General features: G+C 41.7%; 1 protein-coding gene across 8 annotated transcripts in view; it reads right to left on the bottom strand.

Annotated features, from left to right (window-relative positions):
* Positions 1-22367, bottom strand: part of PTPRG (protein tyrosine phosphatase receptor type G) — a 717838-nt gene that overhangs the window by 77612 nt on the left and 617859 nt on the right. For all 8 annotated transcript variants that reach the window (XM_020804984.3, XM_020804986.3, XM_020804985.3 and 5 more), the window contains one exon: positions 5181-5272. In XM_020804984.3, the coding sequence (XP_020660643.3) occupies positions 5181-5272 (92 nt within the window). The remainder of the gene's footprint in view (positions 1-5180; positions 5273-22367) is intronic.

Genomic DNA, 22367 nt, shown 5'->3' with positions numbered 1-22367 from the left:
GGCCAAAATAAAGGCTGTACTCTGAAAACAGCTGGGAGGATGTTGTCCCTATCCCAGCAAACCCTCCTATGTATGTTCATAGCATACCTTGCTTGGGCTGACAGCTATCCTGATTCCCCATTAAGCTCTCCTTTGTGAAGATCAGCTGATGGCCACACCCCTACTGGGTAGTACGTAGTGGGCAGCTGTGGTCTTTGAACTGTAGCTTCCACCACTGCATACCACCGGCTATGTTGGCCAGGGCTGCTGGGTAAATTGTAGTCCAAAACCATCTGCAAGACCACAGTTGTGTACCCATGATGTACATAACACCCTTCCACTCTAGGCAAATAGGAGCATACAACTGCATGGTTTACATTTAGGCCTGTGCTTTCCACTGGATCTGACAAAGAAAAGTCTTATGCTTTAGATCCTACAAGCTCTATGGAAGTAAAGCCGACTTGAATGACACTTAATTGGCAGAGGGGGTAGGCTATCGATTTAATAAGATATATAAAATTAATTCTGTAATCTGGCTCCACTCTTTCAGAAAATTATTATTATTAATATCTGAAAATTTTAATGATGAGTTTACTACATCATCCTATTAAAAATAATTAGAGTTTTATGAATTCCTAATTGGTAGCAAACCATATTCTCAAATTAGACTAGTGTAGAGTAGGGATATACATGTAAACCTATTCGCAGTACCTAATAAATTAAATGAATAACATGCATTCAGACCTGGAGCCAATATATGCTTTCTGAAAAATCCAAAATCATCTTGTAGAGATGTATTCAGACTTGTATTTCTGGAAATAAATTATTAGAGTGTAGGGATGTCCCTGAGGAAGGAGCCTTTGCTTCTTTCTCTCAGAAAGAACAAGACATGGTCTGCACCCAGCTACCTCTTGAGGTATGTGTAGAGCACTACAGCTCATTTCATCCCAAACGGCTATACTGGTTGGGAATGGTCAAGGTGACAATTCAGCATGTATAGAAGGCCCTAGGTTGGGCAAAGCTAATTGACACATCCAGTGAACTAGGACTGTAAAGACCTCCTTGAATAGAAGTGTTTCAGAGAGTAAGTGGGAGAATCAAATTTTGAAAAATATGCTGTCTGCTCTAAAACAAAACCCAAACACCTATTTAATAAATAATATAAACAACATGTGTTCAAATCTGGAACCAGGGTGACTAGCATATGGTATAAAGAGCTGAGTCACAATGTTTACCGTGTACTTGGCTAAGTGCTCTTTCCATGGGAAAGCATTAACATTTTAAAATCTCCTGCATCAGGATGAAATATTTTTGCTTTCCCCAGAGTCCTGTTTGCAGCAGAATCCATACAGTACCAGACCAACTGGCTAAGCATTCTACATCACAGTCCTCTGAAGAACAATAAGCTACATCCTTGATTTTTAAGGCTACAGGCTATGTGCAGCTTTGTGTGTGTGTATGTGTTTAAGCTGAGAAAGATGAAAGCGTCCCAACAAATCTACTTTATTTTGCCATTGGGTTACCTTTTTTTTCTTTTCTTGGTCTTAGCCAACCTGATCTATTACAACAAAAATTCTCCTATGTCATTTTTTTTTTGGCAAAGCATTTCTGGATGATACTATTTGAGAAGTGAGATGCTCTGAACACAACACACTTTTTTTTGGGGGGGAGGGAGTTATTCTGCTAGGCTGCTGCCTTAGTCAACAATCCATAAAAAGTTTTTACAAACTAAATTCTGCTGAGTATGTCCCTGAACCCTGAAACTTTTAGCAGCTAGACTTGTACGCCTATAGTATAGCTTTTGCCCCTGAATGTGCCACATCACCTGTACAAGAATGTGGAGGAAGACCATGTGCCATTTAAGGAATGTCCAGTATTCTGGAAGTAATACATTATAGAATACAAGTTTTCTAAGATATATCAGGAGATCAGTAAGAATATTTTATTGTATTCCTATTTTTAGAGCAATCACATCATTGCTGGTATAAAGGACTGCTAGTTGGTAGAAGGATGTACATCACACACTGCCAGCACAAGAAAATAACAACACTGCTTGCATAATTATAGGCAGCTCTTTTAATGGGTGAGATTGGGAACATGAGACCTCTGGATGTTCCTGAACTACAACTCCCATCATTCTTCCCCATTAGCTCTAATGGCTAGGACTGATGGAACATGGACCAACAACATTTGGAGGCTGGAGCTTCCCTAGCTTTTTCTTTTCATTTTTTACCCATTTGCCAAATTAGAATTTCATTTGTCAAATGAAAATTCCTATTTTATTTACAATAGCCAATTTTACCTGTACATAAACTAAGGGAACAAGGGACCCCCACAACATTTCCATAACCACACATGTGCACACATGTTTGTATCCAAATTCTACTGGACAGGGAAGCATGGGTACAAGTTAAAGGGCAGTCCTTCACCATTGTAACTGGAAAATCAAATGGCCAGTTGTCAAAACAGAAGACCAAACAGAACAAATAGCACCACTCCCTACTCGGAGGGCTACGCACAATCTTTTTCTAGTATAGGAAAATGTTGTCACACAAATGTCAAGCTTAGTTACAGTAGGGCAGCATTCCCCAAACTGAGTCTCCCTCAGATGCGCTCTCCAGAACTCTCTAGTTAAAGACAATTCTTACATGATGCTTTCATGCTAAATTGGATAGCATGTGTAAAGAAAAGCTATGTCAGAACAGTTTATCCACAGAACTTTTCTGAAGACACTCCTTCAAAGTTGATCCAGCAGCAATTCAGAATCTATCTAATGGGATCATTCTTGGGAAATATAAGACGTGCAACCCATTCCAAGTAACTTTCCCATATATACAAGATGAGGCAACCACTTTATAAAGCTAACTCACAAATATCAGAGGTTGTCTCAGCTGGTAAGGTCATGTTGCCACAAAAATCTTCCAGACCTTACAAACGAAGTCCAAGGTTATCCACCTTAAATTCACCCAAGACTCCTAAATGTTTAACTTTTTCTTATGCCCTTGACCTTGCTTCAGATTAAAACAGTTTATTAGAAGATCTAAAGTGTATTTGGACAGAAACAAATATGGAATATGCCAAGGATCCAAAGTTCAATCTTGAAATCTCCAAAAAAAAAAAAAAAAAAAAAAATCCCCAATATGTTTCCAGTGTTTCCAAAGGCAACTTTATTTGTGGAAAGAGCCTTGCCTGTCACCCTGGTGAGAAGCTGCTAGCTGGCATAGACAGTATTGGGTCAGAAGGACCAATGGGTCAGTTGAGCACAAGGCAAGTATCTTGGAAAGACAGACATGTTGCCAAGAGAGCAGGAACACAAGAACCTGCTTTCTACTGAGTTAGATGACTAGTACAGTACATCTAGATCAATATTGCTGACATCGAGGACATCTATTTTTTGTGTTTAATCCTACAACTCTAAAGTCCAGTGGTCTAACTCAAGCTGAAATGCACAGAGCAAGTGAAATGAAAGGAATATAATTTTGTTACAATATATTTTACATTCAAGGAAAGGACATGAATAGGCTGCATTGTCTGAAGAAATAAAAAGCGATATATTACAGGCAATATACCAGTCTTTCTATATCTGGCTATACTGCTCGTATTTATTGCTGAGAGTCATTCCATGTACAACTACTTCATGCTAGTGGTATTAAGTATTAGTAGCACTAGGAATTCTAAGAAATCATAAAGATGCATCTTGATTTTATTTTTATTTTTTGTTTATAAACAAAAACTAGGAACAAACAAATCTACTCTGGCAGAAATACTGTAGGTGTGTTTACTCAAAAGTAGGGTTATAAAATCTTCACTGATTTTCTTCTTATAAGTGCAAATGAAGCACATAAACACTCTTCTCCTTTCTAGAAGAAATTATGTGTTTTTGTGCATATTTTGCATTTCAAGGCAACATTCATGGAATTGGTTTTTGTGCAAAATATATGCATTTTGCACAAAACTTTGCAATGTTTAGCTTGGATTGTGTGTAATATATAAGGTTATAAAAAGGCAAAATCCCAGGGGTGGGTGGGGTGTAAAAGTACTTTTTTGTTATTAATTTTGAGACTGACAACAAAGCCTTTGTCCTTTTGCTTTTGTGCAGGAGTGAAAAATCTTACCAGGGCTTAACAGTTATTTCAGTAGGTTTCTTGATGTGCCACAACATTCATTTCATTGATGGCTACAAAAACTGTGAGTATTTACATATTTACTCAGAAACAAGGCATCCCTTATGGTAGCTGTATTTACATTTGCAGCCTAAACGTATGCAATTTTACTTACCTCAAACAAAACCAGTGCATATCAATTGCATTTTACTTCAGAAGTCCCCTAGTGCCCTGGGGGCGGGGAAGTGGAAGGCAATTCTGCCCTCAACCTTTTTAAGGTGCAAGGTGAGTTTAAAAACAGGAAATTAGTACTACTAGAAAAAGCACTCATGCCTAAAACAGGTCTGGGGGAAGAAACCTGGTTAAGGTCTCTCACATATCTGCAGGTATCATGATGGCCCTCTTTTAAAGTTAAAAAAAAAGTTGGCTGGGCTTTCTGAAGTCTGGGGTGTCTGTGCAGTTGCCATACCTCAGGACACTGTCCACTCCTTACTTATCTCAAGATCCTAATTTGATCACATAGCTTAGGCACAAAAAGGTATCATATACATAGCAAAGAGGATACTTCCATAGACAGGTCATAGCATGGCCAATAAACACCACCATCAAAGATCCTCATTTCCACAGACAGAGAGCTGCTTACGCTTCAATCCTATTAACATTCACTTGGGAGTAAATCTCATTGAAAAAAGGACTTCCTACAGTGTAAGTATGCATTAGACTCCATTTCTTAGTTGCTGGAAGGTGTAGTTATTAAACTACAGTGAACAATGGAGATGGGGGTGAGCCATTGATTAATGACATTGTAGGGGAGCCCAGAGAGCGTAGCACATATAAGATATAAAGTGGCTTCTTCCACACAGCTGTCAAACCCATTTGTGGCTGATCCAGAAAAGAATATGCCACTTACAGAGTTTACTGAAAAACTCCAGGAGATTGTCTGTGAAACATAGGATGGTTAGAATACAGAAAGAAGCCAGTTGTTGTGGGGATGCAGTTGATTTTCCTGGTCCTGATAAAGTATAAACGGTGATTTGTCATTTGAACAAACTGAGCATGAACCAATTAAGTCAGGTCCAGAGATCCGGCCTTCCTTACCTGGGATGGGAATAACAGGAATGGTTTCGTTTGGCACCACTCGTGGGGAGCTGCTGTCTTCTACGTAGAAATGAGCTGTTTGAAAACATTTTCTGTGAATGGAAGAGAGATGTCATTAGTCCCTTCAAGACATCATGATATTTTTGTCTGCACAGAGCATTTTTAATAAAACAAGGAATCTCTCCCAACATACAGATGCACTTAATACGTTACATTTCTCCTTTTGTGATGTCAGGGGCTCTCAGTTGGAAACTGAGAGGTGCAGCTACCTTTTGCCACAAAAATCAACATTTAAGGCAGCTCTGTTTCTTATCTGTTATTAAACATGCAATTACATTGTTCAGGATGTCAAACAGCTGAGAGCTTCTCCGGTACGCACTGTAGCTTCTCCGGTACGCACTTACAAAGTGAACTTTGGGAGCCAGTTATTTCTGTCTAGTAACAGCCTTTCTCAAGGGAGGATTAAAAACAAAAACTTCTATTGGAAAGGTTCCATCTTGTGCAGAAAAGTAACTGCTTAATGCCAAGGGGTTGGGAGGGAGAAAGGACAGTGTCTAAAGCACAATACAAGCATCTGGCACACGACTTCCTTAGGAAAGCTGCAATCTCAACAAGAAAAAAAAACTTTGCCTCATTAAATCTCTTGCTGTTGTGCTGTCCCTGGTCCAACTCCCTCCTCTTCCAGAAAAGTAAAGAGAACCACAGCTGCTGCTGCTTCACAGAAGCCTTTGGAAGATGTCAACCGGCTGACCCCAAACAGTAACTCCAAAAAGGCCAGAGGGCGATACAAATGCAATACACCAGTGCTCCAGGCACCCACATCAGCGGCCCCACATCAGTTGGTTTTGTTTTCCTCCTCGTTTTTTTTTTACCTGTACTTAATGCAAAGCAGGGAGCACAAGCTGGTCATCACAGGGAAGGCACTGAGGAGAAGAGCATCCAGAGATCCAATGAGCCTCTGCATGGTGATGCTCAGCAAGGCTGGGTTTTCCAGCACCAGCAGCCGCGTCACCCGCACGCGTTGCTGCCTTAATGAGCTGCTTGAGGCTGGGACTGAATATTTAATGAGCCTTGCTCAGCGTGAGCAGCTATTGTGACCAGAGAAGGGGGCTGCTCTCAGCTGTCAGGAGCTCTTAACAATAGCCAGGCCAGAGCTGAGGGGGAGAGAGAGAGAGAGAGAGAGAGAGCGCTCTTCCTGCCGCCACTTAATGAACTGCTCCTCAGCACCTGTGCAAAGCCTCCTGACATGCTGCTGCCTCAATTAGCTTTCACACACACACACACACACACACACACACACACACACACACACACACACACACACACGTATGCACGCACATGGGCCACGCCTGCCTCCTCTTTGGAAAGGGTCAGAGAGTTCTCTCTGCCCTGCGTCCCTAGCTTCTGGAATTATGGCCACACAGTAAAGCCCACTCCACCCCCTGAGCGCCGCAGCCTCGAGCGAAGCAATTTCTGCTGCCATTGTTTCCAGATCCATAAGACAGGGCTTCCCCCCCCCCAAAAAAAAACCCGGGACGGGTGGGAAAGGACAATGCATCCCAGATTTCAAAAAGGCCAGACCAATATCTCACATGAAGTTATGAAAATTGCCATGAAGCCCCATGTATTTGCCATGGTGGGACTAAGGCTCGTGTTCTCAGGTCAGACATTTAAAACATCTCCACACAAAACCTATGATGGCCTTCTGGTAGTTATTCTGAAACGTTCTTTGAACCTGACCTCCCACCCCCAAGTAAGCTTTATCTTACTTTCTCCCCACTATGAACCTCACCAACACCAACCAAGTGTACTAAAGGAAGAGCATGGAAAAGTTCCTTTTTTGGACGACACCTCCTAGAATGCCAGTGCTGCTGGCTGGGGAAATCTGTGAGATGTTCTCCATCCTGCAGCTCCTCCAAGCTCTACCTATAGATGGGTATTCCGCCATCTCCTTCCATGCAGCCATATTTATATCACCGAATGCCCACTGTCCAGATCCATCCGACTGGGGTATCAAGCTACAGTATTCTAAATTATGGGAAATCAACAAAGCAGAAAGCTTTGGCATGTGAAAGGTCAACAAGTTCCGTTTGGCAGAAATGTGAGTGGCCTGAGGCCCTCTTCAGCAGATAAATGGAGTAAAGCCCTAGTGAAATCACGACTCTCACCTGAGGGTTGTCCATGCCTCTGAAGAAGCCAGCTGCAGTCCTTGAAAGCTGGTGCCAAACAGAACCTGACAGTCTACATTAGTCTGCCCTACCTCTCTGTGCTCTGCCACCATCTTCAGAGGGAGGTTTGGCAGAGATGTGAAAGATGCTTTCTCACTGGCTGCTTCCAGGCTCTGAATCTCAGTATTGAGGGAGACAAGGCTGGCTCCTTCCTTCCATCTCTTCCTTCCCTGGGCAGGCAAGGACCTTTTCAGTCAGGCAGTGTTTTGGCTACTGATTGAGCGCTGAGAAATATATGCTTTACTGAGTGGCTCCTGTCATTTATTTCCATTATTTTATTAACTTATATTTTTTAAATATAACTGTGTTTTAGTATGTGGATTCGTTTTTATTCATCTCACTGCAAGCTGCCTTTAGTCCTGTTTTTGAGAGAAAGGTGGGATATTAATCCAATAAATGCATAAATGTCCAAAACATACAAATATGTTTAGTTACAAGTGCACCAGCGGTACTTGTGAGTTATCCCTTATTTTTCTCCTCCACTAGGAATAGCTGGAGGGCGATTATGGCTAAGGCAAGGCTACCTAGTTTGCATCACAGCAGAATAGGGATCTAAACTCAAACCATCCAGGTTCAAGTCTGACATGCTGCTAAGTTCACCATACAGGCTCTCAGGATTATCCTAACAGTGACATCTGGCACCCCCTCTAAGCTGTGCCCGTATGGCACTTAATAAATAATGAAAGCAATGGCAGCTAAATTCATAGAGCCACTGAAACAATATGCAGCCACCAAAGATCACATTTCACTGCATGGTTTTACAGAAAGCAGACAGCTGCTTCCACACCAATCCTCTTTTAAAGAATGTCCTTTGCTTAACTGATGCATAGGAGTCTGAGATATGTGACATGTAATCAGTGTTGTTACAAAGTTCGTTTGTCCCCTCCTGTGAGCCCCTCCCCTCCCTCCCTCTTATCTAAAGAGGGGGGTGGTTTCTACATGGACAGCCTTTATTTTGAACTACAAACACTTTGGGGACACAAAGGGGAGTAAATCTGTTACAGGAAAAGCTATGAATATGGATCATACTCTGTGTGTGTGTGTGTGTGTGTGTGTGTGTGTGTGTGTGTGTGTGTGTGTGTGTGTGTGTGTGTGTGTGTGTGTGTGTGTGTGTGTGTGTGTGTGTGTGTGTGTGTGTGTGTGTGTGTGTGTGTGTGTGTGTGTGTGTGTGTGTGTGTGTGTGTGTGTGTTTTCTGTGTTTGGTGCATTTGGGATTTTCTCCTTTGAGTGAAATATTCAGAAAAATCCATGGATGGATCAGGATATTATGCTCTTCCTTTCAGCATTTTTAAATACTCTTCAATGAAGCGTAACAAAGAAAATTAGAAATAATAATAATACAAACTTGTAATACTAATAATACACTTGTGGTCCCCATCCCCAGAGCATTCTATATAAAGGTAATGATATTTCACAGTAACAAAACGAGTCTGATCCAAGTCTTTGCATAGGTACACTCAGCACAGATTATTTTATTTTGAAGATCCAGTTTCATCAAGAAAAGGTAACCGGATTAACAGAAGTCTGTCTATTGGATAATCTTTGTGTGCCATGGTTATTTTCCCCCATGACTAGAAGGTAGTCCAAACAGTTCTTCCCAGTGCCAGCTAAATATATTTCCCTATGTCCATTTTCTGCATTTGATCGGTTGTGAGTTTTATCAGCAATTATTTGTCAGGCATTAAACATGAGATAAGTCAAATATAATATCTGCCAAATGCTGGCAAGTGCTTTTTAAAAATAATCCTGTTTTCCAGGAACTGTGTAAAACTGCTTTTGCGTCTACATAAAATCTGATGATATTCACACCATTATGGTCAAAATCCTGGTAATGGAAAATGAATATGCAAGGGCAATTGAGCAGTGTTATTCCTTTCTGGCGGTTGCCCATCACACAGTCAATCAATGGTTGTCCATATGACCAGTTCCATAACCCATGTGCAACCAGTTACTTGAAGGGCAGCCTGCTGGGGGAGAAGAATGCTAATCAATATTGCATGGCTGCCCTTTCTCTGTTGCATACATGAACGCAACTGTGGACACTGTCTCCCATAATCAGATAACTGTTCCACAGAATAGGGTCCATGTTCATCTTCTGGACCAGTTGACCATACACCAAAAGCAAGTGTGACTTGTGCCTCTAACATGATGGGGCCCACAAATCATTTCTGAGCCAGGAGCTATCCAAGGTGCTGAACTCTATTCCTCCAGCAGGTTCAGTTCAGAATAAAACCCACAATGGATTCAGATACGCACACAATAAAATCAGAGTCTCTATCCACCCCTGCTCAACTGTGACAATAAGCATTTAGCAAGCTTTGCAGCTGGTTACACTTTAAGATTCTCTCATATAAATATCTATGAACGCCTGAACTGACAACCTGAATTGCTGCAATTGATTCATCCCACAGGTTCAGTGCAGACATAATGCTGTCTGATTACTTAACTATGGTTAGACAATTCTTACACGGTCTTGGGCAAATCCCCCTTCCCCTACCCCACCCCCAAGCTCTGCTCTTTCAGTTTTGAATTTAACCATGAGTCATATTTTCTCAGTAGAAACACATGGACACACTTCTACCCGTGGTGATAAATTATGTTTAAAAGTTAGCTGTGGTTATTGAAAATGGTGGTGCATATCTTAAGGCTATTCATAAGTAACTTCAAATATGAAATGGAGAGAAGAGTGACTGAGAGAACATGAGTAGCTGCATTATTGTGAGACAGAGCACTGATCCATCTTGTTCAGAACTGTTCACCTTGACTGGGAATGGCTGTCCAGGCATAAGATATTCCTACTCTTCTGTAAAGATGTTTCAGATTAAACGTGGGGCTTCCTGCATAGAAAGAATGTATTCTGCCTCTGAGAGGGGCAGGGCCAATCCACAACATTTTGCAGCCTGAATGAGTTAGTGCGCCTCTCCATTACACATATGGAAGCCAAGTGCACTGGCAGCAGAATCTAACTTCAGCATCCCTCACTACACTTAGGAGCAACAGGCCGGTTTGCAAGGACAAGACCAGCAATCCAACACACACAGCCTTGCCTTACAAGTGAAGAGAACAAGTAGGGAGCTCAGAGGACTGCCTGGAGTGGCTGTAAATGTTGCTTGCCAGTCATGTCCACCTGAGGCAGTGGCCTTGCTCTGCCTAAAGGTAGGGCCAGGACACTTGAGAAAAGCAAAGTACACCTCTTTTTTATGGTAAGGTGACTGAAAAAAATATTACATGCACACAAGTGATCTTTTAGCAAAGATAGCTTTTAGTAATGGTTGCTTAAAATGTAATTATTGTGAGAAAAAAAATCCTAGAAAGGTACCCGGGACCCTATCAGGCTAAACACGACTAATTTTTTTAGTGAACAGACTTAAGAGTTGTGAAGTATGTGAAATAAATGCCTCTTGCAGTCATCATTTCTGTTCTGGAACTAAGGCAGTTCCCTCTGCGTGGGAAGATCAGAATGCATACACATATTTATGTACTCGCATATAATGTGGCCTTACAGCAAATAACGTCCTAAAGATCACAAAACTTCAATTTACTACAAAAACTAGGAACTGCCAACTGGAAATGATCTATCAGAAAGGCATGGCCCTGGCTGTAAGGAAAAGAGATTTCTCACTAAAGCAAAACAAGTATTTTGCATGGCAGCTTCTGAACCTTGTCTGGGACTTCTTGTCAGTGGGATGGGTAATCTAAGTTTGCAATTTTTTGCCCTCTGTTTTCAGCCATATTTTTTCAGCCACAGGAACCCAACTGAATGGGGAATTTGAGAACAAGGAATTTAGACTTGCATGGTGCAACCACATACCAAGGATGAATAGCACACAAAAAAAATTAAGATAGAATTTGGAAGTCTGGGAATTGTGTCGCTATTGTACTTGTGTTAAGGAACTGGGATAGCCGGGGGGGGGCAGGAAGGGGAATGACTAAATCCTTGAACTCATGTGATAGCATCACACAACCATCCCTAACCCTGTGCATTTTAGATGGGTTGAGACTACAATTCCTTGATTGGGCGTGATGGGAGTTGTAGTCAAACACATCTGGAAGGCACCAGGTGGGGGAAAAGATTATTCCAAACTTAGTAAAATACTTTAAGTAGTGAGGGAGCAATTCCACTACCTCCTAGTCAAAACGGCATTCTTCATTCTAATTAGATGGCCCACATGTTTTCTGCAAATCAGTGAGAACTCTGTTGTTCTTTGAAAGGAAGCAGTGTGTTCACTGAGGCAGACCCGGCGTTCTCTCACCACCACCTCCCCAATCCCTGTATGCATCTATTTTTGGCTGGCTTTCTACAAGGAACAATAAGTGCGTGAGAGCTCAGATCTCAGACAGACTGTTATGCATATGGGGAAGACTCAGGCAAAAATAAAGGGACAAAAGCAAAGCACAGCATGCTACTTATATACCACCCTGAAGCACTTAAAGCACTCTCAGGGTGGTTTATAAGTTAATTATGCATGCTAAATACTCCCCCCCCCCCGTGAGCTGGGTCTGCAATTAAATGACCTCAGAAGGATGGAAGACTGAGTGAACCTTGAGCCGGCTAACTGGGATTGTACCCCGGGTTGGAAGCACAGTTTTGGCTGCTGTACAGCGGTTTAACCATTGTGCCACGAGGCTCCTACAACACTCTGAGATTAAAGCCGTGCTGATCGGGGTGGATAGATGCATAACATTTTCAGAGTATTATGGGATCTTTGAGAAGCTCTCTGCCCTCACACTGCTACAGAGTCCCCTGCTAGCAAAGTTTTATTTTAACATTATTTTTATGTTTGCAAAACCCAGGAGTCAGCACTGAAAGAGTAGGATGAGAAGAGGCAAAGGAGAGGGGAGGAGGGAAAGCCTATGCATAAATCAAAGGGGAAAAAAATCTTATTCTTGCTGGTACAGTAGGTCTCCAGCTTCTTTTCTTTTACCCAGAAACAACATGATGTTGATAATTTGCATTTTAATCCTACTTTCCACTAAAAACACAGCTTCAGGTAGCTAATAAGAGCATAAAAAACAGCTCAAGCCAATGGAACTTTAATGCCATTATAGTAAAGAAAACACTGTAAGGGGCTAAACTGCAAAGACCTGCTTTCATACCTCTCTTAAATGCAGTGACTATAGAAACAGACTGCAGCCTTCCACAATCTGGGAGCTGCACAGGAGAAAGCCTGGATAACTGTAAATTTCCTAGGAATCACAACCTCAATGACCTCTTCTTCTAGCAAGAAGCCTCCTTAGGGTAAAGTAAAAGAGAGAGGATGGTCAGGTCCCACCCACAAGTGGTCCCCCATGAGAGAGGAGGTGTATAAACCAACTTATTGCACTCTTCAATTGCCCTCTTCAGTAACCACTGGATCCCTCAGCTTTTGCACCGCTTAAGATAATATTCCCTCTTGGAGGATTTCTAGCACATACATTGGTTAAGGAAAAACATTACTCAAAAACATAAAATGAGAGGTAGTGGATCACACTGAAGATTGAGCTAATCCATATCCTGCTGCCCACAGTAACTAATCAGATGTTCACGTAGGGATGGAAGGCAAACACTCTCCACTGCGTCTTGCCCAACAACTAGTATTTAGAGAGGCACCAATTCTGAACATGGATGCTCTACATCACTGGTTCTTAAGCTTGGGTTACTCAGGAGTTTTGGACTGCAATTCCCAGAAGCCTTCACCACCAGCTGTCCTGACTGGGGTTTCTGGGAGTTGCAGTTCAAAAGCATCCGAGTAACAATGGTTAAGAACCACTGCTCTACATAATTATCATGACTCACAACTCCTATCTTCCTTTAGTTTGGCCCACCTTCAAAGGCATCTTGTTTCCAAGTACCACATCTTCTGGAGGTGGTGAACTAAGGAGGAGCCCTTGAACCCTCCTAGAGGATGCATTCTGAAACAGATTATTTGATAATCCACAGTTTCCTTAACAAGGGATTATAGTGATGGTATCCCATACAAATGTGGCCAGGTGCAGTAGGTGTTTTAGACTTCAAAACATCTGCTCTTTCCACAATACATGATAACACCGAAGCTGGTGTTAATACCTTGGGAGGCATTTGTAGTCTGAAAACTAAGGCATGCAAATCAGGGCCAATTTGACATTGAGTGAAAGGCCAGCATGTGCGAGCCTTATTGAACTAAATGAGGGCTCCTGAAGAAGCAGTGACTGGTGGACTTCGCTTCAGGAGGGCACCTGCCAGCAGTCTACAAAGCATTCAGTGGGGTCATTAGTCACTGACTTCAACAAGCAAATGCATGTGGGCTCTTGTAATTCAAAAGTCTACAAAGAGAAAGCCTACACAAACATCCAATCCACTGAATATTAATGACTGCCTGATCTGACTGTGCAATACTGTGCTCACATAGGGTAGCATCCGTGCTCTCCCTCACAGGTGAGGTAACAGGCCCTAAAATATTACTTTGTGACAGAGTTTCACTGCAAGGACCCAAAAGAAAGCGTCCACAGCTGGGAAAAAATCTAATGAACAGGAAAGGGAGATGAGAAATATGTACAAAACCAGGAAGCCTAATCAAACTGCTACACTTTACGTCCCTATAACGGGTATATGTCAGGATCCCTGAATTGCAACTATACGAGGACTGGGCAAGTGGGCAGAGGGAGTGGGCAAGATGACAGGGCTATAAAATCTCAGCCGTGACAGATTCTAATAACCCAAACTGCTCACAGTGTGGAAATGAATTTTGCAGTCAAATGCCAAATGAATTTTGGCCTAACAAGCCAAAGAGCTGAGGTTCTGAAACATTGATATAAATAATGATGACAACATTGAGTCAAGTTAATTCAGAAGTGGTTTATCATTGAGTCTTTCTGGAGGGTACCCTGGGAGTGTGCAGCTTGACCAAGGCCAGCAGGGAGATCCTTCTCCTGGGAGGCACAGTGGGGAGTCAATGGTCTGATCTCTGGCTCTAGCCAGATACGAAGCAATTTTTTTATATACAAATCCGATTAAAGTCCTATTGAGTGTAAGGAACGCTTCTGTTCTCACTGCGTAAATCACTTCATGTGTGCATTGCTGTTTTAAGAAAATTGATCAACATGCTGAAAACAAACCACCTTAGCCAAGTAAAAACACCTTTTAAAAATCCGCACACCATGCTATTCTTCAAAGCAGTTCGGTGCTTTTCCTCCAGGCTCCCTGCCCACTAGGAACAAAGTTAAATTCACAAATTGCTTTTTCCCGGAATCAAGGAAAATTGCCACTTGTCACAGAAAATTGAAAAATTCTTAATAAAGATGAAAGTCAGCTGAAGGGGGGAGGGCAGATCTCACCATCATGGTAATAACCAGAAAAAGAAAAAAAGAGAAAAGAAAAAAAGAACACTTCTTGCCACCAAGGTAAATTTTGGCAAAATCAAAACAATATGCAATGCTATTCCAAGAACTATGAGATCTCTCTACTCCAGTCACGTAATAGCAGAAGCTGATGTTGGGCAGTTTCTGGCTATGGTCAGAACAGGATGCACACTTTCATACATAGAGCTTAGGTAGGTAGGTAGGTAGGTAGGTAGGTAGGTAGGTAGGTAGGTAGGTAGGTAGGTAGGTAGGTAGGTAGGTAGGTAGGTAGGTAGGTAGGTAGGTATCCATTTAAAATAATTTCAGGGGAAGGCAGATGAGTAACTGGGTAGATATGAGATAGACCTTTAAGAAAACGTTTTTATTTTGGATGCTTGAAGAAATCAGCTGCCAGAGAGTTAGGGGCTGATAAGAAACTATGGCAGAGAGGTAAGCTCTCAAGGAAGAGAGGGAAAGGCCGCTAGACTTGAGATGAAGCAAAAAAAAAAAAAAAGTAGAACAATAGCAAGTGATGGGTGATAGAAGGCAATGAAGAAGATTCAGTGAAAGGTGTTCTATTTATACAGGCAAGCCTTTCTAGCGGAGGGCTTCTTTGATTGATGGAGGATGTTCATTAGCAGAATCCTCCACGCTGCCAGGTGCAGAAGAGGTAAGTCTGGGTGGAGTACTTGGGCGTTGTTCTCCGTGAGGAGGTGGGGCAGGCGAGGGAAGTGGTGAATGTCTGATGTTATATTGTGAAGGACTGGAAACCAGAGTTGTCTTGGCAACCAAGGGGCTATAACGATGGCATCGGGTTTGTCTTGTTGTAGGCGAACCACAACCTTGTAGAGAACGGGAACGGTGAAAAAAGGTGAGGGTCTTGGGCCATTGGCCTGCAAATGCATCTCTTTGGGAGTCTTTGCCTATGCCGGCTCAGGAGCAGTATTGTTTGCACTTCCGATTCACACGGGAGGCGAAGAGGTCGAGAGTTGGTTTACCCCATCATCTGCATCTAACTCTCATTTTTGAGCTTGAAAATTTGTGTGGCTGAGTAGATCGGCCAAGTCATCGTGGCCAGCAACGTGTAAAGCCATGAGGCAGATATTACGTGCTAGGCACCACTCCCAGAGGTTGACCGCTAAATAGAGGAGACTTGGAGAATGGGTGCCACCTTGTTTCAGAATATAGTACGTCGCTGTGGTGTTGTTGGTGGCAATTTGTACCATCTTGTCAGCGAGGAGTTTTCTGAAAGTTTTGCAAGCTTTTATAACCGCCAACAGCTTTAATTCGTTGCTGTAAAGCAATTTCTCTATGTAAGACCACTTGGCATGGATTTTGAGAGATTTGCGGTGAGCTCCCTAGCCTGTGAGGCTGGCGTTGATGGTGACCTGTATTTGTGGTTGTGGTTGTAGAAACGGCCATCCAATGGATAGGTTGGGAGGAAAACACCACCATGATCTATGACAGTGAACCAGTAGTTTCTGCGGAGTAAAGGGAGAACTGATTTGAGGGTAACCATACGGAATTTTGTGGTAATTATGTATTTGTTTTACTCTCGTAGGTCTAATATAGGGCGAAGACCTCCGTCCTTTTTGGGTACGATGAAATAGCGAGAGAAAAACCCTTTGTTGTGATACGGGTGGATGGTGTCTTTGAGGAGTAAATTTCTTATTTCCTCTTGTAGGGTTGTAGATGGTGGAGTGATGACGTGTGTTGCTAGAGGAAGTTGGAAGAAATGGATGTGGTAGCTGTCACAGATGATGGGCAGTACCCAGGCATCTGTAGTGATGGATTCCCAGACAGGTAGGTGTTTCCAGAGGGCAGGATGGGTGGAGTGGTGTGCAATCTCAGTCATGGGAGCGTCAAACGTGATGTTTGGGCTTGCAGTTGTTGCACCTAGTAATGAGTTGTTGGCGGGGTTTATTTCTTTGATTTCTGAAATACGGTGTATAAGATGTTTGTTTTGGAGGATCACGTTGGAAATTTTAATATGATTGGTAAGGTCGTCTCCATTGATTTTGTTGGGGGCGTTGTTGGTAAGATGAATAAACTCCCCAACGTCTGGCTGCTGATCTCTTCTTTTGCACGTTTTCCAAAATATCATCAGTTTCAGGCCTGCCCCATCGCATGGAAGGTCTTCGATACGTGCACGGGCATCCTCAGCCAGGCCAGCTGTCCTTAGCCAAGAGAAACATTGTAAGGCTACTCAAGTGGCAATTGACTTTGCTGTGGTGTCTACCGTGTGCCTAGCAGAAAGCATCTGTTGTTTGGCAACAGAAAGATCTCCTTGCTGAAAGGTTTGGGAGAATACTTTTTTATCTTCTGGCAAAGATTAGACAAAAGTTGACAAATTGTCCCAAAGGAAACGTTGATATGCACCCATGACTCCCTGCTAGTTAGCGACACACATTGTGAACGCTGCTGATGAATAAAGCCATCTTCCCATTGAGTCAATCCTTCTACTGTTTTTATTTGGTGGTATGAGGGTCTGTCGATGTCGAGATCTGGATTGTGAGGCATCAACAAAAATAGAGTTTGGAGCTGGTTGTTTTTGAAGAAATAGAACTCCAGGATCATGAACTCTGTAGAAGTTATCGATTTGTTTAGACATGGTATGGGAAGAGGCTGGCTTTGTCCAGGATCATTAAGTGGTGCTGAGTAGAGACAGAAGCATAGAGATGTGAACTGGAGTAGTTGTATCTTTAGAAACTGGGTTGTATAGATGTTCGGCCAGTTCTGTCAAAGGATGGTGAATTTGGAGATTGAGAGACTTAGCCATATGGATCATAAGTTGGGCGTAAGTTTGGAAGTGATGGTGGATTGGCATTGACAAGGTTGGATTCTGGTGAGGTAAGTAATACTCACGGTGTCTGAGGTCTGGATCTGCGATCGGAATTATCAGGATCGTGTTGGGAGTTGATGGATTGTCGATCGACTTCGGTGTCGATAGGTTGAGTGTCATAGTATTGACGTTTGTGGCTCGATGTTGATGGAGGCGGCATGTCCATGGGCATTTGTCTGTGTCGAGGATTTTTGATATCAAGAGATGTCATCCAAGTGTCCATGGACATTGTTTGATATGGTTGAATGTCAGTGTCGAACTCGGGGTCATAGTGATGTTGAGTTCAACAGCTTGGTTCTATCAGGCGACGAAAATTGTGCGTTGATAGATGGACAGAACGAGTGTCCATGGACCAGGATGGATATCGAGGATCATCAATATCAGAGCCTGTGTCTCGGTGATGTTGAAACGGAGGTTGTTGACAAGCTGGTATATAGTGGAGTATATAGACGCTGGAGATGCTGAGTGAGAGGAATGATATCCCTTGTCTAGATTAGCGGGAAAATATTGGGAGGCTGGAGCTGTAAAAGCCTTGTGTATAGAAGGAAATTGCTCAACCGTCCTGGGTCTTTTAGATGCCAGATAGGGAGCAAGTTGGAGTTGAAGTGGGTCACATTGATATGGCCACTTCAGCACCGACGGCTGTCAAGATCCAGGCCTGCCATGAGAAGGTATGGCCGAGCTGGATAGAGCAACTGGCAACCCAGTGAGAATGCTGAATGTGGGTTTGAGCCACACATGATGAAACAGATGTCTCCAGGGACTGTTGGGGCCGATGTCTCTGAGGTGGTCGTGGTGGACGATCAGATGTTACCGAATAAGGTATGGTCCCTAGTTGTTCTTCGGAGCTGACCCTGTCAGGGGAAGCAACTATGGAAGGGTTGCTCGAAAGAACAGAGTGTTGAGGACTGGGAGGAGAAGATGTTAATCAATTGACTCTGTTACCCCATTCTGGAGATTGGGAGCAGGAGTGATGAGAGGGGATTCCATCATTGACAGAAGGTGAACCAATAGAGATTGATTCGGCAGTTTGTTGAGGCTGCTGAGAAATGACTGCAGCTTTAGATTTATGCTGTTTTGGTCTTTTAGGCAGAGAAGGCTCTGGAACCGAAGAGACTGGTGGAAATTTGACATTTAGTGGAGGGCTTCAATGTTGAGGATTTCGGTATCAAGCGCTTTGATTTATGGGTTTTTGAAGTTTTAGACAAAGTGGATGGAGTTTTGGACTGGGATGGTGTGGTCGATGGACATTGTTTTGAGGTTTCAGAAAGAGCCTTGTCCATTGCTTTGGTTTGTAAGGTGGCCTTAGAAGTTGGTTGGGCCATTTTGGTTGGTTGAAGGGATACTTATACAAGGGGGGAGGGGCCTTATTCTATAGTGGGTTTTTTTAATACCGCAGAAGCTCTAGAACTTTCCAATGAGGCTGTGTTAAAAAACATAGTAAAAATTATGTCTTGGATCAAAAGAGAAACTGCGTCAAACCACCTTTCTGCAAGAATTTGCACAAAAAAGGAAAAAAGTGAAAAAAAAATTCAAAAAGGGATTGAGGGCACCTTTGATGTTTCACATTTTTTATTTTTTTAAATTTCTAAAACAAATACAAGAATACAAAATACTTACTAATACAATCTAAAACACAGTACACTCCCATACCCACAGGAGCAATACTTTACTATGAACCGCCTTTCCAAAATTATATTGATTGTTGCTTAGAGGCTTTCCCCTTTCCTTTCACTAATACAAATTCAATAAATCTATCCCAAATAGCATAAAATAGTAAAACTTATTTCCCCTCTTTTCATCTCAAATTCAGTAGTCAATTTATCGTTTAACACAATGTCCCATTCTTCATTATACAAATCTTCTAATTTAATATCATTCCTTAGGTAAAGGTTAAGGTTCCCCTTGACATTTAGTCCAGTTGTGTCCAACTCTAGGGCGCGGTGCTCATCCCCGTTTCCAAGCCATAGAGCCAGCATTTTGTCCGTAGACAGTTTCCGTGGTCATGTGGCCAGCTTGACTAGACACGGAACACTGTTTACTTTCCCACCATAGTGGCATCTATTTATCTACTCACATTTTTACATGCTTTCAAACTGCTAGGTTGGCAGGAGCTGGGACATGCGACGGGAGCTCACTCCGTCACATGGATTCAATCTTACAACTGCTGGTCTTCTGACCTTGCAGCACAGAGGCTTCTGAGGTTTAAACCGCAGCACCACCACGTCCCTTTTTATCTTTCCATAACCTAGCTATTAATATTCTAGCACTTGTCATAAAATTAGAAATCAATTCCTTTGAGCAATAATCAAGTTCTATCTTATCAAAAATTGAAAGCAAAGCAATTTTAGAATTAAATTTCAATATCTTTTCCAAATATATCACATATTTCCTTAAAAATCAATTTCCAAAATTTCTGAATCAATTTACACTCCCACCACATACAAGCCAAATTCTTCATCACATTTCCAACAGGCCTTAGAATAGTATGAATTTATTAGGTTCAATTTCACAGGCGTCATGTACCACCTTAAAATAATAATAATTTTTCTTTATTATTATTGACATTAATCTTAAAACTCTCATTTTCCAAATTTTTGTCCAATCCTCTGTTTTAATTTCTGTCTTTAAATCATGCTCCCAAATGATTTCAAAAAGAATTTCAGTCTCTTTTTCCTCTTGTTCCAAAATTAGATTATACATTCTACTAATTACTCCCTTCCTCAAAGCATATTTCTGCATGTCTTCATGTGATGATAGAAATTGTTCATACTTAGTACATTCTCTGCATTTGCAATTAGTCTTCAACCATTCATTTGTCCAGCTATCTAATTGGTTATAATTATACCATGATAGTTTATTAGTTTCAAGTTTAACTATAATCTGATCCTTCAATCTCATTTTAATCATCCAATCCTTCAATCTGGCAACTTTTTATCCTTAAACAAATCAGCTAAACCCTTCAAGTTTGCTGGGAAAATACAGTACTTTATTTCAGTCACTAATTCTAGTGGTGAACTAAAGGGACATAACTTTCTTTTTATATCTGTTCAAGACATTTAACACGTTTCTTAAAAAAGGGTTGTTTGCCTGATTTATTGTGTTTCTTTTTTACTACATTAAACAAATACTTTTCAATATTCCCATTATTTCTGAGGATTCCGTATCCCACCAAATTAACCTTCCTTTGTTATATACAATATCTCCAATAAATCTTAGTTGATTCGCTATATAATAATTTTTTATATTAGGAATACAGTACCTAAACCTCCATTTTTTTTGAGCCTTATACCAATATCTTTTATTTATTCTTGATTTTTTTACTTGAGGTTTCACATTTAATCCTCAAACAGAGCAAGTCAGACTGCTAACAAAGAAAAATGGATTATGTAAAAAGGCAGGAAAAAATCAAGGAATACAGTAACATTTAAAGAGTCAGTTTTAGAAGTTTATGGTAGTAATTAATTATACAGGAAGTGCAAATTCTGGAGAATTCAAATAAAGAAGATTTTTATTTTAATACAGGAGCAATGATGGGAATGATAGGGACAAAGGAAATAAGCTTCTTATCCTGAACAATTATCCTGGAGGAAGAGGCTGTACTTCCCTGACAAAGCCTATGTTTTGCCTGCAGGACGTTCTAAATTCAACCCCAGCATTTCCAGGTAAGGCTGGGAAAAACTCCTCTCAAAAACCCGTATAAGAATTTACTTTACAGCCATGTAGAAAGAACATCACGGTTTTGCAGACTAAACTCTGAAAATGGCCAGTGCAGGCGTTATTCCACGGTCAGGCTGACCTGCTTACAGCAGCAGCCCAAGACATTCAGGGGGAGATAATTTCAGATGACTAACAAATTAGTCATTTCTCTTTCATAAAGAAACGTGAACAGGAATATGCGATGTTTAATTAACATCCTTTCGTTGTTCCCCTCTGCATTGCCGACCCACCCACCCTAGCAGCAGTTGCAATGCACCAATGAGATGCAAAATGTGCTTAGGAGAACAAAGCATGCACCCCCCCCCCCCTTCGAGTCATGTAGAAGCTAAATGCTGGTGTATGGAAATTAGAAATTGTTCTGGGGGGGTGGAAATAGGTCCCCAACTCCAAATTAGGCCCTGCCGTGCTATAATCACACAAGGCTGATAACCAGTTTGCTGACAGTCTGCTGCTCAAATGCCTAATTGGAATGCCACAATAGATAGCCCCGAGATGTGATGCTTGTCAGTTGCTCTCCGATGAAACCACTTAAACGGATATTAAATTGTTATTTTAAAAGGGAAGAAAACAAAACACTCTTCCCCTTGTTTTTTCATGCATGTGATATGATCAACAGCCATCTCGTTAATGCTATATTGTCACAGCTGAATCAGCTCGCGCTGGCGAGGGAAGCGGGGTGGTGGTGGTGGTGGTGGCATAGCGCTGAACAATTCACAAAAAGCAAACACTTGCTGATGAGAATAATATACTAGAGACTCAAAACTCAAACTCCCTGTTTGATCTGATTTATGCATTTGCTGCTCAAACAACTCTGCCAGCACTAGTTTATTTAAACAGAGCTTAGTCTAAACATTGGGCTATTAACTATACCCTAACTGAGGGCTTTTAATAGACTTTTAAGGCACCCATTATGTACACACAGTCAGAGGCCTTACCTCTTCACCACAAGGGAGTACACACTCTGAAAGAGGGCAAAAGGGCTAAGGGGCTGTGATCTTCCATACAATTATCTGCACATGAAGTCCACTGACAAGCAATGAAACTTAATTCCAATAAAACATTCTGGTATAAGTGTACTTGCTTAACACATGGCAGCAAATT

Source organism: Pogona vitticeps, chromosome 2 (genome assembly GCF_051106095.1).
Source record: "Pogona vitticeps strain Pit_001003342236 chromosome 2, PviZW2.1, whole genome shotgun sequence".
NCBI lineage: Eukaryota > Metazoa > Chordata > Lepidosauria > Squamata > Agamidae > Pogona > Pogona vitticeps.
This window is presented reverse-complemented; position numbering and strand designations above follow the sequence as displayed.